Source organism: Bos indicus x Bos taurus, chromosome 17, assembly GCF_003369695.1.
Source record: "Bos indicus x Bos taurus breed Angus x Brahman F1 hybrid chromosome 17, Bos_hybrid_MaternalHap_v2.0, whole genome shotgun sequence".
Taxonomy (NCBI): domain Eukaryota; kingdom Metazoa; phylum Chordata; class Mammalia; order Artiodactyla; family Bovidae; genus Bos; species Bos indicus x Bos taurus.
Genome location: NC_040092.1, coordinates 6,677,656 through 6,696,019, shown reverse-complemented (window position 1 = coordinate 6,696,019; position 18,364 = coordinate 6,677,656). Strand labels below are relative to the sequence as shown.

General features: G+C 56.9%; 1 protein-coding gene across 1 annotated transcript; it reads left to right on the top strand.

The window, feature by feature from the left end:
- Positions 1-539: 539 nt before the first annotated feature.
- On the top strand, positions 540-13,567 carry ASPHD2 (aspartate beta-hydroxylase domain containing 2). The gene is made up of 4 exons (XM_027566451.1): positions 540-598; positions 4,683-5,781; positions 11,150-11,263; positions 11,776-13,567. The coding sequence occupies exons 2-4, from the start codon at positions 4,974-4,976 to the stop codon at positions 11,883-11,885; spliced, it is 1,032 nt and encodes a 343-aa protein (XP_027422252.1). The 5' UTR covers positions 540-598; positions 4,683-4,973; the 3' UTR covers positions 11,886-13,567.
- The last annotated feature ends 4,797 nt before the right edge of the window (positions 13,568-18,364 follow it).

Sequence of the window (18,364 nt, the reverse complement as noted above, 5' to 3'; positions counted from 1 at the left end):
AAGGAAAGAAGGGTGTCACGTCAGGGGCATGAGGAAGTGAGGGAGGGAAGGTGGGAGAGAGCAGAGGGGCAAATGTAGGAGGGAGAGTACCAGAGAGCAGAGAGAAAGGGACCAGGGAGGGAGAACGGACAGGGGCACCCAGGGAGAACCGGCAGCGGGGAATTAACGCCCGGTCGCCCCGCCTGCGCGCGCCCTGGGGCCGGGTGGGCAGTGCGTCTCCCCGCTCCGGGCCGTGGCCGCGCCCGCCAAAGCCACGCGAGGCGGGCTTCGCGGTCGGGGCCCCTGGTGACCCCACGCCCGTGGGGGGCGCAGCCGGGCGCCGGGGGTCTCGGCCCCGCCCCGCAGGCCGCCTCGCGCCCGCCCCGCCCGCGCCCCTTCCCCGAGCCGCCCGGCTGCGCGCGGCATTGTGGGAGTTGTGGTCCCCGCGGAGCGCAGCGCGGCGTCGGCACCGGCGAGGGGACCGGCTCGGCTCCGGCTCCGGCTCCAGCTCCGGCGGCTCCGCGGCGCGGGCAGGGGGCGTCCAGGCGTCCGCGCCCTCGGGCGGCGGCATCGCCCCGGCCCCAGCGGCCGCCCCTCCGCCCCGCGCGCCCGGGCACAGGTAAGCGGGGGTCTCCCGGGGCTGCGGGGCTGGAGGGCGGCGCGGCTGGGCCGATCCCTGCGAGACGGGGAGGAGGCGGCGGGGGCCGGGCGGCTGCAGGCCCACGGTCCCCACGCCCGGCGGTGCGGCTTCCGAAGATGTTCAGCGCCCCGCATCCTGGCCCCGCGGAGGGGCCCCCCGCCGCCCAGCGCTCGCTACGTGCTTGAGCGCCGCCGCCTCGGCAGTGTTCGCGGCCCGGGCATCCACCTCTTCCTCCCTGTGGCCCCTGGCGACCCTGTCCGCCGTGTTCACACCCCCGACCCGCATCACCCTCCTCGGTGACCATCCTCCTTGGTCCTTTTCCTGGGCTTGCTCTCCTCCCCCGACCCCTGTGCATCACCCACTTCCCCCGTTTCCCGTGGTGACCCTCCCTCACCTGTCCCATGAGGTATCACCTTAAGCCGTCTTCCCTAATCACGCACTTTTCCTGTCAATACTCTCCTCATCGTCCCATTCCTCATCCTGTCCCTCCCCTGCCCTCCTGGTGGTCACCATCTGTCTTAACCTATCCTGTGTCCTCCCCTTTCCCCCCAGTCTCCTGAGTGGGTGGGTACTGAAAAAGCTGGCCCAGAAGGTGAAGAGGAGAGGTCTTGGGTTCTCCGCAGCAGAGGGCTGGCCCTGGGCAGGCTCCTGGTTGCATGCATCACGCTTCTTGCCGTGCTTCTTGGAGGTCTTCTAGGGTGGCCTGACCATACCCTGAGAGTAAGCAGAAGCTCTTTAGCACTGGGCTGCCTCTTGAACTGGTGATGTAACTGGACTAACCAGGTTAGAGCTGAGTCTCTCTCCTAGATATTCATTGTACCCGAAGTTGTGTTCGATGGGACTTGTTCACCCAAAAGTGGCCACAAATTCAGACCCTATTCCCCAGAGCCGAGTGACTTTTAAGATCTGGAGTTATTGAACTAAGGACAGCCAGCAATGAGCTGTCCCCCTCCCTGAGGAGGACAGCAGTGGAACAGATGTGCAAAGAAAGCTGGAAATGACTGAGGCAAGAGCTGGGGGGTGGGGGGTGGGGGGAGGGCAGGGGTGGAGCTTGGTGACATTCATGCCCTCCTAGCTGGAGGGCTGGGGTCTAGGAGGGTCAGATGGTTAATAAACCAGTGCTTGATAAACTGCCAATCTCCTGCAAAGGTAAAGGTTTAAGTGTCACGTTTCGGCCATGAGCTTGTTAATCTACTTCTGGGCTTAGGTTCTGCCAGGATAGTTTGGCTAAAAGTAAGGGACAGGTGTGAAGAGTCCTTCCGTGAGCTCTCGGTACTGTTTGTGAATTCGTGAGCAGGGTCCAAAACTGGGGTTTGGGGCAGCAGGAGCCTCTGCTGTGTTTTGCTTCGAGCTCAGCCCAGGGAGCATTCATGGCTGGCGTTGTACAGAATGAGGCTTTCTGGGGGTGGGGTGGGGAGGGTTAGCAGTGTAGGTGTCCAGTAGAGAGAAGCCCCTGTCATCCACCCAGTCCCCGGGGGTCTTCATTTTGATTGATTTGAACCCTAGGCAAGGCTGATGGGAACTAACACTTAACAGGTGTTTGTTAAATGATCATCATCTCACTCTTGGAACCTTTAAGAAAAACCTTTCCTCCTGAGAGACTTGGTGTAAAAGTTCCAATTAGGGCTTCAGCTCAGTGAGGGGGGAAATCCTTTTCGTAAAAGTGCTTGTTATCACGCAGATGTTAGTTTCACACTGAATTTCAAGAATCCTGGGGTTCTGTTTGGGAGAAGGCTTGCAAGCAAAACACCTTTCTGCACGATTTGCCTTCCTTGGTATTTAAAAGGAAACAGCTGCCAGTGATGGGAGGGCCAAGCGAGGACCAGGGCCCGGGCGGGGTTGGGGAGGGGCTTTTTCCATTCAGGGACCCAGCCTTTCCCTTTCTCCTGAATCTGTGAGGAAATGGAGGACGCGTGAGGACAAAAATTTAGCTTCTAACCTCCCCACTCTTGTATTTTTCCTAGAAACATAAAAAATGTCCATGAATATTCAGCATGTGTGTTTCTGACTTACTAAATATCATAGTCAAGTGATTCAACCTAAGCTGGGAAGATAAAAAGTAGGGAGTTAAGGAGAAGCTAAGGGTTCCCTTTCATTTTAATAGCTCTGCATGTCTGGGGACAAATGAAAAAGTCTCTTGAGGTGTGTAGCAACAAGAGTTTACCTCTGGCTGCTGGAATTCTCACTGCTGAGGTACCTTTCCCTGACGGCCCACCTTTGGTTTGCTGGCTCATAGGGATGGGAGTCCACATGTCACAGAAGTCGTTAGATGATGACCTGATCGTAAGCACTTTCAACCCGTCATTCCCCTCGACACAGATGCGCAAACTGAGTTAGAGAGAGGAGTGACCTGCCCAGTTTGGGTTCTTAACCTTTCTGCTATGTTGCAAGAACGTTTAGGCCAAATTTAGTCCCCAGAGAAAGGGGACTAAACAGCTTTCCTGTTTTTGTTAGTTGCCTTCTATTCCTGGGGGAGAGGAGAGAGGGTGCTGCTGCTGCTGCTAAGTAGTTTCAGTCGTGTCCGACTCTGTGCGACCCCATAGACGGCGGCCCACCAGGCTCCCCCGTCCCTGGGATTCTCCAGGCAAGAACACTGGAGTGGGTTGCCATTTCCTTCTCCAATGAGTGAAAGTGAAAAGTGAAAGTGAAGTCGCTCAGTCGTGTCCGACTCTTAGCGACCCCTTGGACTGCAGCCCACCAGGCTCCTCCATCCATGGGATTTTCCAGGCAAGAGTACTGGAGTGGGGTGCCATTGCCTTCTCCGGAGAGAGGGTAGTACCAAACAAAATTTCCGAATTATTCTCGAGATGAGGGAATGTTACTACACATGTAGTAGAACATAGACTTGGCTGTTCTCATCTGATTAAAAAGAAGGTGGGCAAAGTTTCAACTGGGAAACATCTCTGGGTTTTTTTGTTTTTAGTTTTATTGGAGTAGAGTTGCTTTACGTGTTGTGTTAGCTTCTTCTGCACAGGAAAATGAATCAGCCATACTTACACATAGATCCCCTCTCTTTTGGATTCCCCTCCCATTTAGGTGACCAGAGCGCATTGCATTAGTTAGGGTTCTCCTGCTGTACAGTATGTTCCTATCAGCTGTTTATTTTATACATAGTATCAATAGTGTTTATGTGTCAACTGGCAATGAGACAGCTGGGCTCTGATCATCTTTTAGATTATTAGGATAATAAGTGTGCTAGACATTGGCCCGAAACATAAGTGAGCTACGTGGTAAAACGCTTCTGTCTGGTTTGGAGGCAGAGACCAGAAAGGGTTTCTATTTCTCTCTCCTCATTCTGTCCATCGTTTCACTTCATAATACCATGGTGAGGCCAGTAGGTAGCCTCCCAAGCGAGTAGACAGAAAATGCCCAGTGTCTGCCACAGATTGACCCCAGGGAGCCCACTTGCTTTTCCAGCTTGATTTAAGCCCAGCCTGTGTCAGAAGGGGAAGAGAGATTAAATAAACAAGAATGATGAAGTGCTGTGAAAGAGAAAGTAAAATGGAGAACATGAGGTTTTAAGTGCCTTTGCCATTTGTAAGATGCTTTTGAATCCAGATTTCTCTTTAATAAAAACTACAAGAGAGTTGGCTTCCCTACTGGTCAAGTGGTTAAGATTCCCAGCTTCCACTGCAGAGGGTGAGGGTTCAGTCCCTGGTCAGGCAAGTTCCATTACAGAGATTTAGGGAGAAGCAGCATTTATCACATGCCTCCTTTACAAGAGTGCGGCAGCAGATCCTGCTTTGAAGTGAGATGGGCTTTGTGTCCCTGCCCCCGCTGCATGAACTGGGGTGAGTTATGGGACCTCTCTGAGCCTCAGTTTCCTCATCCGTAAAGTGGGGATCATAGCTCCTCCTGAGGATGACAGATGGGACTGCTGCAATTATCCAACAGTACTTGACCCAGATTAGACACCACCAGCGATTTGGGAAATGGGGAAAGAATGCACAAAAGGAGAAGTGTGTCCTCTTCCAACAGGGATCTGATAAAACCATCTGGGGCTTTTTGCATTTTCCGAGTGTAAAAATTGATGCCGGTTTATTATTATTATTTTTAATCCCAGGTTTGGATTGCCTAAAAATCATTGCACGGTGACCCGCCCCACGTTCTAAGGCGACCTCAAGCCATTCCTTCGCCGCCGCCTGCAGGGACTCCCTCCGGGACTGGAGCGGTGGGCACAGAGGTCGGTCCATGCCACCCGCGGCAGCAGCCCAGGACCCGCGGCCGCCATGCCCCCGCCGGCCCCGGCCGCCCCCCGCCCCCGGCGCTAGGCTGCACGGTGTGGGTGCCCTCGGGACCCCCGAGGACTGACCTCGGCTGACCTCGCTTCGGACCCCCGTCAGCTCCCCCCAAAATGTCGCTCGAGTGGCTGGTGGCCTGGGGCTGGTCGCTGGATGGCCTGAGGGACTGCATCGCCGCCGGCATCCAGTCGGTGCGGGACTGCGACACCACGGCGGCGGTCAGCGTGGCCTGCCTGCTGGCCCTGTTCGTGTGGTACTGTTACCACGTGGGCCGCGAGCAGCCCCGGGCCTACGCCTCGGTCAACGCCCTGATGCAGGGCCCCGACGCGGCGGGGCTGCAGAACGGCTTCGTGTACTGCCAGTCGGCCGAGTGCGTGCGCTGCAGCCACAGCGAGGGCCTCAACCAGAAGCTCTACCACAACCTGCAGGAGTACGCCAAGCGCTACTCGTGGTCCGGCATGGGCCGCATCCACAAGGGCATCCGCGAGCAGGGCCGCTACCTCAGTAGCCGGCCGTCCATCCAGAAGCCTGAGGTCTTCTTCCTGCCCGACCTGCCCACCGCGCCCTACTTCTCGCGGGAGGCCCAGAAGCACGACGTGGAGCTGCTGGAGCGCAACTTCCAGACCATCCTGTGCGAGTTCGAGACCCTGTACAAAGCCTTCTCAAACTGCAGCCTCCCGCAGGGCTGGAAGATGAACAGCACCCCCAGCGGGGAGTGGGTCACCTTTTACTTGGTCAACCAGGGGGTCTGCGTCCCCCGGAACTGCAGGAAGTGCCCACGGACGTACCGCTTGCTGGGAAGCCTTCGGACCTGTATTGGCAACAATGTTTTTGGGAACGCGTGCCTCTCCGTGCTGAGCCCCGGCACCGTCATCACGGAGCACTACGGCCCCACCAACATCCGCGTCCGGTGCCATTTAGGTAGGTGGCGGGGGCGGGGCCTCCGGTCCTAAGTCCAGCCCCATGAAAGCTACGCGCTTCCTGGCACTCTGATCAAAAATCGATGGGTCAGGTGTACACAGTGTTGGCAGCAGAGACTGAGTCAAAAAAGAAAGGCGTGGTCAGCATTAACCTACCCTGTGACAGGTGCTCCATCAGAGGCCCTGTCTGCCCTGTCGGGGGCGGGAGCTGCCAACTGCATGTGACTGTCGAGGGCCTGATATGTGGCCTGTGCAACTAAGGAGCTCGATTTTTACTTTAACCCAAAATTTAAAATCTGTGGTGACTGCTGTATGAAACAGAGTAGCTCTAGAGCCAGAGGCTCTTGAGGTGGTTCTGGAGGTTTGTCAGGACGTCCAGGAGGCTGGAAGATAACCAGAGTGCCTTCCTAATCACAAGGAGGAGGTGATGCTTGGTGTTACATTGATTTTGTTCAGCCTCTAAGGAGGTTGGTAATAGGTGTAGTGTGTATAGCAGTGGTTTTGAGAACAGGGTCTGAAGTCAGGTTGCCTGTGTTTGGGTCCTGGCTCCACCACGAGCTGGCTGGGTTCCTTTTGGGCAAGTCAGTCCACCTCTCTGGGCTTCAGTTTCTCCATTTGGAAAGTGGAGGTAAAAAAGACCATTTCTTACAGAGCTGTGTTGGTAGTGTGAGTTGTGAAGCCTTTGTTCAAGCAGAGCCTGCTAGAGAGTGTTGTTGTTTAGTTGTTAAGTTGTGTCCAACTCTTTGCAACTCCATGGACTATAGCCCGCCAGGCTCCTCTGTCCGTGGGATTTCCTAGGCAAGAACACTGGAGTGGGAGTGTTCTAGAGAGTGAGTACTCGATTAAAGCAGGCTCAAATGCTACTCGGTGAAGAGAGATATTAGTTCTCCAGAATGCCTCCTCCCTGGTGAGTCGAGAGAACATGTTGGTTACCAGGGCAACAGTGCCACAGGTTAGTACCCCACACCAGAAGAGCCCGGGCGAGGCCCGGCTTAGCGGGGTGACCGCCCCAGCTGTGGCTCGGAGGGGGCACAAGCACGTGGAGGAGCCCAGGATGGGCTGGAGCAGGGGGGTCAGAACTGGGCTCTGCACTGGACCTCGGGGCTGCCGGGGGCCTGAGCCCCTCTCCCCTGGGCCCCTCCTGTGCTGTCTGTGAGGATTGGACAGAGGGCTTTACTGCTTCAAAGCAAAAGAAAATTAGATTCAGGCGGTTGACATCGTTTTGCGTATTTCAAGAGTAAAAGCAGGACACGATCGGGGCCCTGGAGGGAGTGGCCTGGCTTCATGGCCGGCTGTGAGACTTTGCATAGTAATTGTATCTCTCTGGGCTTCAACCTCCACATCTGTAGGATGAGCAGATGGTACTCACAGGAATGTTGAGAGGTTTCGACAGAGTGACATCTTCCATGGCACATGACACAGCACCTGGCACGTAGCAACGTTCGATAAGGGCAGCGGGGACCTTAATGCTCAAACGGTCTGTGGGGCAGTGTGAAAAGCTAATCCACGGAACGCGGTCCCGCCCCCAGGAGACAGCAGCAAACGTGCAGACTCCGGAAGCACACACACCTGGACTCAGATGCTGGCTTAGCCCGTTTGCCAAGCGGCCTTGGGTAGGCTCCGAAGCTGCGCCTCTGTTTTCTCCTCTCTACGGAGAAGGCAATGGCACCCCACTCCAGTACTCTTGCCTGGAAAATCCCATGGATGGAGGAGCCTGGAAGGCTGCAGACCATGGGGTCGCTGAGAGTCGGACACAACTGAGCGACTTCACTTTCACTTTTCACTATCATGCATTGGAGAAGGAAATGGCAACCCACTCCAGTGTTCTTGCTTGGAGAATCCCAGGGACGGGGCATCCTGGTGGGCTGCCGTCTCGGGGGTCACACAGAGTCGGACACGACTGAAGTGACTTCAGCAGCAGCAGCAGTGGGGGTAGTACCCAGCTGGAGGGCTGTTTGGACAGTTAGGAGTATGTCCTGTGTGTTAAGTGCTTGGCAGGTGAAGGGCAGTCAGGTAAAGGGGGCTCTGGTTAATCAGAGATGTGAGATGATTGTCTTAAGTGATGGTCGTGGTCAGTATGGTCTGTGTGACGCACTGGGATGTGCTCTGAGCACAGGGGACCTGGGCGCTGCAGGTTGGCTGCTCTGGGGAGAAGGGTCTGACCCTGTGGGACCCCAGGACCACTCAGGCGGAGCGAGGGAAGAGCCGTCCCCTGGGGCAGGGAAGTCCGCTGGTGGGCTGAGCTTGGCCCAGGAGGTGGGAGCACACCACAGGGCCACCCCGTCAGCTGAGGAATTGAGGCTGTGGGCACAGGGAGCAATGCTGTTCTTCTTAAAGGCTCTCCTTGTCTTTTGAAAGCTTCAGAGCGATGCGTAGGGAAGGGCATCTGAGGCAGAACTCCGGGCAGCGTGAGTAGGAAGGGCTGGTGGCAAGAGCACCCAGGATCCGCCCCCTGGGTCTTAACGCCTGTTGTGTATCGGTGCCGTGTACGCGCGCGTTTGTAATGCGTGTCTGCACGGGCCTCTTTATGACCTGTCATTCCCGTCCCCGAGTGCCGCTGCCACCAGAGAAACTGGGTCACCCGCGTCACCTGGGCAGCAGGCGGTGCTGGAAGGCGGCCCACCGGTGTGGGCTGTGCCATGGCCAGGGCGAGTGCCGGGGCTGGGTAGCTCTGTTTCCTTCTCTTCTCTGTCCTGCCTACATGATCCACCCAGAAAGGAAACAGGGCGTGTGAGACTCACGTGACCTTGTGTGTTGACTGGGGGGTCCAGAGAACGAGGTCAGAGGCAGGGAGGGCCTGGTGCGTGCTGGTGGCCACCCCTCCACCAGTTAACCTGGCCGTCGTGGGGAGGCCCCTGCGGTTCCAGGACTGTGCCCTGGAACTGCACACACACGCCCGCCTCCTTTTCTGCCTTCTGTCCTCATGGGGACTGGGGGTGTCGTTTCTCTGTGTGACTGCAGCCCCAGCGTCTCCAGTTGGCACAAGTTTGCCTAGCCTGCTCCAAGCTTCCACTAGACATGGCATCACTTAACTCCTCTCCACGCTGCCCAGCCATCACCCCGCAGCGTGTAGGGGCCGCAGTGTCCCCAGCCACTACCACAGACCTCCAGGGAACCGCCTCTGGAACTAACTAGGCAGATGTTAGCCAGGAGGCAGGTGCCCGGCCCGCAGGAAAGGGCAGAGGAAAATACACGTGCGTGTCCACATTCTCGTCAGGAAGCCCAGTCAGGCTCTCGTCCCTTCGTGAGTGTTGCTGGTGTTCTTAGCCGTCTGGATGGGTGATGCAAGTGGGTCAGCTCGTGTCTGCCTTGCCCGCCCTGCAGGCCAGCTGCCAGCCTCCTGAGGCAGGGCCTCGCTGGACAGAGCCCTTTCTCCTCTCTCTCGTCTCCATTCGTGGGTGGTGGAGACAAAGCAGCAAGCCCTGAGCCAGAGAGGCCGGGGACGCAGGACCGCCGAGGCAGTGTGGGGGCCTGTCTGTCCCCAGGAGCCACCTAGATGCTCTGTCTGTGGGGGTGCTGACTGTTCCTGCCAGCCAGGCTGGCTCTGGCAGTCGGCGGGGATGGTGGGCCGCAGGGAGGCTGGGAAACAGGGGAGGGAGGCGGAGGAGAGGGAACTGGGGCTGGGAAGCACAAGCCAGGCTGTCTTTCTGTTGTACTGTGGGGACTGGTAGTGAATCACTATCCAGAGAGAGGGGAGCTCCTTTCTGAAACCCTGGGGTAGACTGTCCCTGCAGAGAGCCACCCATTCCTAAAGGTCTTTTGCACCCAACCAAGCAGTGAGGGGACACACGGAAGGATGTGGCCCGCGGGGCTCTCCATCGGGGCCAGTGAGTGGCAGGCTGAACCCCTTTACGACCCTGACCTCCCCCCAGCAGTTGTCACAGTAGTGGGAGAGGGTGGTTCCAGAGGCAGAATGGACTATGTCAGCTGACCCAGTGAATGTACTGTTGAGAGCTGAAACTGACCGTCTGCGGGGAAATTGACAACCAAACTTAGCATCACTGCTACTGACGTGTCAGCTCGCAATTCATCATACGGTCTAGTGTTAGACCAGCCTGTTCCAGGGAGCCAGACAGACTGGGGTTTGAATTTCAGTTCCTGCAGGACTGAATAGCACTCCCAGCTGGTCACTGAACTTCTCTAAGGCTCAGTTGCTGCATCTGGAAAGCATGTGAAGTGATGTCTGTAAAGTGTGTGTTTAATGCAAACCCCTGCTCGCAGTAAGTCTTCAGTGGTTGGTAGCAAGGACAGTGGTCACACAGCCTGGAAGGCAAGTATGCCCACGGCCCCTCTTTACAGATGAAGAGCTACGGCCCAGAAAGGTGGAGTGATTTGCTTAAAGTCACCTAGCACGTAAAGGTGGTTGTCTGACCCCAGGTCCTCTGTCTTGCCCTCTCCTCCTCACGGCCTCTATTTCAATTCTGCCTCCATCCATGCTTCCTGGAGCCATCCATTTGTGGTTCAGGGGCTACATGAAATCCTCGGGGGGACATTAAATCAGAGTGGTGGGTGCCGACTGGCCAGGGTAGTGATTGTCAGGCTGGGACGCTGGAGACAGAACCTCACCATGCCAGCGCCTCTTGCAGGGCCTGCTGCCTCCCAGGTTGGGCCCCCTCACCCTCTTCTGAATCAGTTAGGTGGCTACGGGGTGCCTAGGCGACCAGAGTGCCAGGGGCCCGGCGCCCTTTAGACCCTCGGGCTGGATATGGGGGCGTGAACGTGCACGCACAGCAGCGTTTCAACCAGACCCCGTGTCCGCGGTTATATACCCGAGCCCCCTGCCCCGTGCTTGTGTTGAACACAACGGCTCCCTCTCTGAGGGTGTCAGTCTGTTACCTCTCAAAGCTCGACGTTTCTTTAGGGGTGTCTCCGGCTCCCCAGAGTGAGGCTGGGGAAACTTGGCATGTGAACACGCCATGCTCGGGCCTTGCAATGGACCCCAGGGTGGGGGCACCGTGAGGGTCTTAGCGTCTTTACTCTCAGCTGGAGTAGCCCTTGCCTCTCGCACAGGTGGAGGTCTGATCCCACCTCCCTCGACCTCTAGGGGTCCCACGGGTGGGCTTCAGGAGTCTCCAGGTGAGGTGTAAGCCTTGGTCGGCCTGTGCTTTCATCAGAGGCGTCCCTGGCCCAGAGCAGATTAAGCCATGGGAGGAGGGAGCTTTTCTAGGGAACACAGTGGGGATCTGGGTGCACAGCCTCGCTCTGTCCTAGCAAACTGTGCCCCGTGCCCCCTCTAATCGGGGCTCCCGAGGGGTGAGGGGGGAGAAGGTGGGGCTTCGGAAGTAGAGTGCCCTCCCAAAGGCTGCCCTCCTGACTTCCAGCATCCTGGCCCTGCCCCTCTTCATCCTCTCCTGTCTCCTCTCCCCCAGGTCTGAAAACTCCAAGCGGCTGTGAACTGGTTGTGGGAGGGGAGCCCCAGTGCTGGGCAGAAGGTCGCTGCCTCCTCTTCGATGATTCCTTCCTGCACACCGCGTTCCATGAAGGTGAGTGCCTGTCTGCTGTGGCCGCCTTTAAATACATACATATATATGCTTAAATATACTTCAATTTTATCTCTTTAGAGTTGTTTCTGGTTTCCAGAAAAACTGAGCAGAAAGTCCAGAATGTTTGCCTCTTGATGTGGCCTTTCCCCGCACGTGTTTTCCCTTTAACGTTTTGCATGGCCATGGCACGTTTGTGAACGGTGGCCGCGTCATAGTTTACACGAAGGTTGACCCTTGCTGTCGTCCATTCTGTGGGCTTGGACAGATGTCGTGGGTCCGCCACAGGAGGAGCGCACGCAGTAGCTTTCCTTCCCTAAACGTGCTCTGCGCTCTGCTCCGAACCTTCTGGGGCCCTCTCCTAGGGTTTGTTCAGAGAGAAGGCAAGCCTGCGCTCTGTGCCAGGGGGCAGGAGGGGTCGCTGCCCGCGCGGGCCCATCTCCGTCGGGGTCCTGGCTCAGGGCGCTTTGACCCTCTGCTCTCTCGCCGCCCTCCCCTCCCCTCCCCTCCCCCAGGTCCGGCGGAGGACGGCCCGCGGGCGGTTTTCATGGTGGATCTGTGGCACCCACATGTCGCGGCGGCCGAGCGGCAGGCCCTGGATTTCATCTTTGCTCCAGGACGATGAGGACGTTGGTTGCGCTGGAGTCACCAGGAGAGACAGTGGGTCTGCCTGGGCAGACGGGGGTGCGGCCCAACCCCCTGGCCCCGTTTGGACCCCATGCTCAGAAACCTGCCTCAACCGAGAGCTCGCATTTGGGACTTTTGTTTTTTAAGATCACATTGGGTCCCTTTTTCCTTTGGTTATTGAACAATAGGGAATTTCCAGCTTGTATTTCCTTAGATTTTTTTCTCCCTTCCCATCGTTTGCTTCTGCGATTCCTTTCTGCCTAAAAGCGCGTTCCTTTGCTCTGCGACGAGACCCGGTGTCCCTGTCGTCTGGTGTCACGCGCGCTGCTACTTGGTCTTGTTAGTGCTCTGAAGTAGAGTCGCCAAACGGTTACTTGTCTGAATGTAATAACGTAAATCTTCTTGTGGTCATCTTAAGAGGAAAAAAAACACACAAAAAAACAACCAAAAAACTGCAAAGCAGAGAGCTGGCGAACACGGCCTCTACTGCTGTTACAGTCACCAGGGGGCCCTTCCGCTGCCCCGGGGCAGGGGGCAGTCTGCGGCCAGCATCGCCACCCAGCCCCGGCCGGCTCCGGCGTTGGCAGGGTGGCCCTGGTCAGGGGCAGGGCCAACCCACCATCGCTCATCTCACCCCGAGCCCCGTGAGTTCGCTCACGGCAAGAGCCTTGGGCTGGCGGGACCAGAGGCTTCTCTGTAAACGTGGCTTTCCGAACAGAGCCAGGGTTGGCGTCTTCTCTTTCGAGAGCCCAGCCGGGGCTCCCTCAGATCAGCCTCTGAACGTGTGATTCGCTTACCTCACTGCCTACAGAAGCCCTACTGCCAAACCGGGCCCGGGAGGTTCCCCGCTTGAGCTGTGTGGAGTCCACGGCGCTGAGCGTTCAGACCACGAGGCTGGCCCATGGGCGCCAAGGTGGGGCAAGCAAGGCCTCCCTCCTCCAGGGACGTTCTGGAAAAGCCTTTATCTGGCAAAACTGGGAATCGTAGGTCCGCCTAGGACGTGTCTGTTTTTTGCTTTGGAGTTCTGCTGCCTGTGATTTTCCATTTGTCTGTCTGTACATAAACGTTCAAACGCTGGGCTCAGAGATCATACTGGGGTCGGCCTGTGCCTGTCACTGCACAAGGGTGTGGCCCTGGCCCCCTCAAGCCAGCGTGTGCTCGTGAGGACGCTGGGCGACCTGCAGACCCAAAGAGCCCACAGCCTCAGCCCTGGCTTGTTGGTCTCCTGTGAAGGACATGGCTGGGTTCTGGCGCCAAGTCTGGAAATGGCCCATGTCAGCCGATGTGTAAAGGAGTCGCCGCCGGCCACACGAGAGAAGCGTTTTTGGAATAACGTATTATTGCAGAGTTGGGCTGATAAAGCCATGGAGCGGCATGGAACACAGTTTGTCCCGTGTCCGGGTCCAGCGTGAAGAAACCGTGTCTGCATTTGAGTACACTTTCTACACATCTTTTTCAGCGATTAGGATGCAGGAAAGGGCAGAGATTTCTGCCCCACCCGAAGTCTTTCTTCTCCTCCTCCAGTTTCTTGTCAAAGAGTCACTGAGGTGCATGATCTGTCTGCATCCTGACTGCTGTCCGTCTACAAAGCCGGCAGCCCACACCCGTCCCCAGCTGCCTGTGCTCCTGTGACATGGCTGGGGACCAGGAGGTAAATAAAAGATCTTGCTGAAAACCAGAGTGAAGTGGTGAAGGTAGTATGTGGTGAAGGTGGTGTGACGTGACTTGGGCGGAAGCTCCGGGAGGGGCTTGTATGAGCTGGAGGCTCTTGGTTCCTGGATCATGTCACAGAGACAGGTGGGGCCCCAAGGAAGCAAAGTGTAGTTCTGATCCTGGGGGTGGGGGAAGGAGTGGACCCATGGAATGTTCAGCAACTGCAGGCTTCAGCCCCAGGCAGAGAACCAGGACCCTACCCTGCCTCAGAAAAACCGAGGAGTCGGGACTCAATGCCGGGAACTCGCTCCCGTGTCCCCTTGGGCCAGTCACTGTCCTTCACAATGGAGACACAGCGACATCGGTCCCCTTCCTGCCACTGCGGCAGTTCTGAGCAGTTAGGGAGAAACAGATGAACAGGGTAAACTCACCGGGCCAGTGGTAGAGGCGGCCAGTGGCGCCGCGTCGCCTGTGTCTAACCTCAGGGCCCGGACCCTCAACGGCTGCGTTTTGAATCTTGCCGCTTAGAAGAGGGACCAGGGCTCTGGTGACCTGGAGCTGCCCGGCTGCTGGGTGTCTTCACAGCAAGGCTGGCCGGGCCGCCATGGCAAGCAAGTGGAGGGAAGAGCGCCTGGCGCTCCGGGGCGCGATGTTTCTCACTCCCTTGAAGGGTGCGTTCCCAACTTGGCAATTGCTAAAGTAATTCACACGTCGCGGCAGGGGATGCCCAAGATGAGAGAGGGGAGCTGGCCTGCCTGCCCAGCTTCGGATGGGAAGCCCTACCTTCCACCCGGAGACCGCCTGCCCCAGCTGGCTAAGCCAGAGCGGTTGCTCAGTGTGACAAGGTCATCTCCCAGGTCTTCTGTGCACCTGCTCATCATCCCCCAAAGTCACCTAAATTGGGTTCTGAGCTCTCCTTGGTGACATCGAGTGCCCTGCAGCATGTGGCGGGAAAGGGGGAGGTTAGTCCTCACTCATTGATTTTGGACTTTACACAGTATGGTCACCTGGGGGGCTGTTGAGAAATACTGGTACCTTCCCTCCCTGCCCCCCAAGGCATTCCTGTTCTTTGTTTCAGCTCATTTTCTGAGCTGAAGCTCCTGTGTAGCTGGGGCTGAGCGTCGTTGCCCTGAGTAGCAGAGATGATGAGGCCTGTGAAACCAGCCAGCTGGAGGGTCGGGGCTGAGCTGTGTCCCTGTGACGCTGGGCTCAGGCCTCCTAACCTTGTTCTGTAGGGGACAGCCACTGTTTCTAACACCCTTCTCCAACGGTACTTTGAGGAGCCTCTTGTAAGAGCGTTAACTTTCCCATTCTCAGTCCTTGGGTTTCCAGGACTTGACCCAATCCCAGCTGCAGGACTGGGCATATATAACTCATACCTGACCAATCAGAGCTTTCCAGATTCCTGGGTACTTAGGATTGGGTCAAGGCTGGGCACATGACCCACGTCTGACCAATCAGAGCCTTCCAAACTGAGGTCCTCAGGGATTGGGTCAGGGCTGGGCACATGACCCACATCTGACCAATCAGAGCCTTCCAAACTCTTAGGTCCTCAGGGATTGGGTCAGGGCTGGGCACAGGACCGCAGTTCTTTCCTGGGACCATTGAGAAAAAGGCAACTGTTGATGGGATGGGAGTGGGGAATCCAGAGTGAAGAAAATCTGTGAGTGAAACCCACAGAGGAGAGCAGGTCTCATCTTGTGGAGATACCTGAATCCTGATAGAGCTTTGCCTGGAAGCAGCCCTGCCTCTGGACTTTTCCATCACACGAACCAATAAATGCTAACTCACGTCCAAGTTGTTTCTGTCTGTTGCTCCACAGATGTCCAGATCTACTTTGTGCCTGATGCTCCCTGGCCTAGGATTAAAGTTTCAGGAAGATAGTATCTTGGTGAGCTGTGGGTGGGTGGGAAGCGCTCCCTACGTGTTTTCAAAATGTAAACACGATAAGCGAAGGCTCAGTGCAGAGTGCTGTGTTTAAGGATTATCACGCCCTGCTGCCAGCCGCCTCGCCTCCCCATGACATGTTCGTCCCCGCTGAATCTTACTAACCAGATGTTAACACCGGGGACAGGAGAGAATGAGGCCCTGTATTTTAGAGCTGCTGACAGATGGCAGCAAAAATACTCCAGCAGCTTTGGGTGGCAGTAGGCAACACACGCAGAGATTGACGGACTCTCTGCCTCCTTCCCAGGTGCACACAGTGGTCCTAACTGCAGATCACCCACTCTTCCCCATAATGCCCATTCCTGCTACCCTGGATGCAAGGTGAGTGCATTTCGTCATTGAGTACAGATGGCACTGTGCCTTCTAGGAGAGTCTGTCACATGTGTTATTATCCCGTAATACTTGGAGCCCTGCCAGGGGGAGCTGGGACAGCTACACACTAAACACGGGAAAACGTAGGGTCCGAGGGCAGTGGACACGGATGAGGTTGCGCTGGCAGATGAGCCAGATGTAGAAGCCAGCTGTCTGTGCTCATGGCTCAGCATCCCCAGGCTTTTGAACTCTGTCGTGCATTCAGGCCTCTCTCTCCACGGCAGAAAGAGGTACCCCGCTGGGGAGAGCATTTGCCTTCTCAGGACACACACCGAGCCCAACTTTCTGAAGGCCCACGACACGACACGCTTTCACATATATTGCCTCTCCTCTCCATTGAAAAGAAGACGCTGAGGTTCAGAGAATTACACTAACCATTTGCCGAAGCACGAAGTCCTAGAACCATATTTGAACCCTAGTCTATTGACTCCAAAACCGCGTGCACCTCCTGCCGCAGGAACCGGTTGGGGCCGGTCGAGAGTAGGGACCAATTCCGAGCACGTGGAGGAGACGGAATCGAGAGAGGGCCAGGTTCACCCTCTCCTAACCCCATGCCCTCCCTGGGAGCACTCAGCCCAGGGAGGAGAGGGGAGGGCCGGCACTCAGCTGACCCAAGCACACTCTGCAGTCGTGAAATGCCTCTTCTTGGCTCTTGACAGGATTCAAAAGACTCTCTGGGTTTTGTTCCCCGGAGAGCTGCAGCTGGGTTCCAGGTGGTTCAGACATTTAAAATAAACAGAGAGGAAGTGTCCTTTAGCTGCGAAGCCCTGAGAATCTTCACCTTAAGCTCCCCAGATTGAGTGACCGTGTTGAGAAAAGATCCAACGTGGCTTGTTTTCTGAGCCAGGGTGACAAGTGTAGCCCTAACACCCTGCCCCCTCCCAGGGTCGGGGACAGGGGCTTCCCCTCCTGCTGCTTTTTTCCCAGGACAGGTCCGCAGTGAAGGAGTGCGGGGCGTGCAGGTGTGTGTGTGGCGGGCGGGCGGGGGGGCGGCGGCGGCGGCGGTTGGTGAACGGACGCTAGCGTTGCGTTGAGGGCATTTGGGGCTTCTCCCCTCTGGAGACCACGCCCCACACACAGCAGGCGCATCCTACCTGCCCCAAGTGCAGGCAGAGGGGGGGATCTAGGTCATCCTTGAATCTGCCCGTTTCCCTCCGTCGTCTGTCCACAGCCTTCGGCAGCGTGAGGTTTCCACTCCTGCCGTGCTTCTCACCTATCCGGGAGCCAGGGACGTTTCCAGTGAGGAGCAAATCAAAGTCACTGCCCTGCTTCAAGGCTCTCCTTTGCCCAGCGCCTCGGCCACTTGCAAGGTGCGGGTGTGCTCCAGCAGGAACGAGCAGGAAGCGGGGGAGTGCTCCATTTCCTCCCTCGTTGTGCGGCATAGGTCTTCTAGGTGGGAAGGGCAGGGCTGGGATCTGGGACTGAGACTGTCCGGCATTTGGCCAGACGGTCCAAGCCGGTAAGGAGCCTGATGGGCGGATGAAATGTAGGCTCGCACACATACGCACCATCTATTGCTGTGATGAATGACCCCAAGAGCGGCTTAAAACAACACACATTTATCATCCCCCATGCTTCCTGAGGGCTAGGGATTCTGAAGTGGCTTGGCTTGATGGTTCTGGCTGTTTCTCGTAGGGCTGAATCAGATGAGGACAGGCAGGGCCTGCTGTTGTCTGGTGGAGGCCACTGAGACTGGGCAACCTGCCTCCAAGAGGCTCACTTCACACGGCCACGTGCAGGAGACCCCACCCCGGAGACATCTCCCCACAACAGGTGGACAGAGAGAAGTGGCAGCTGCGATGTTTTGTGACCTACCCTCAGAAGTCACAGCCGCATTCTGGTCATTAAAAACGAAGCACTCCGTCTAGCCCTCACTCAAGGGCGAGAGTCAGGTCCTGAAATTGTAGCAGAGAAATTCCGGACTTTCTGAAATACTTCCTCGGCTGCGTCAGGTCTTAGCTGCGGCCTGTGAGATCTCTGGTTGTTGTGCGTGGACTCGCGCTGTGGCTTGCAGGCTCAGGAGTCACGTGCCGCAGGGGCTCAGTTCCTCTGCGGGGGTCTTAGCTCCCCGACCAGGGATCAAACCTGTGTACCCCTCACTGCAAGGCAGATTCTTAACCCACTGGACCACCGGGCAAATCCCTGTTGGCTTACTCCCACACTTTGCTGTGCGGACCTCACGCTCTTCCTGTGACGTGGAGACTCCACTCAGAGGGAGGCACTGGGCTGCCTTGAGCGCAGACTCTCGGAACCAGGATTCTGCATCTTACGTGTTTTCAGCACAATAGTAGCCTGAAGAAATGAGCTGGTAAGAGGTTTCTGGAAACAAAGCAAAGATGATGATATGCCAGTAGCCTGACACCTAGGGAAGGGCCCAGAATAGACGGGAGGCTGCCTTGTGAAGCAGATCTCGTGTGGAAGTGTCCTCGAACCCAGGCACTCAGTCGAGCTACTGAGGGCAGGGGATATGAACACAGGCTCGGGGGCTCCGAGTTCTGTCCCTGC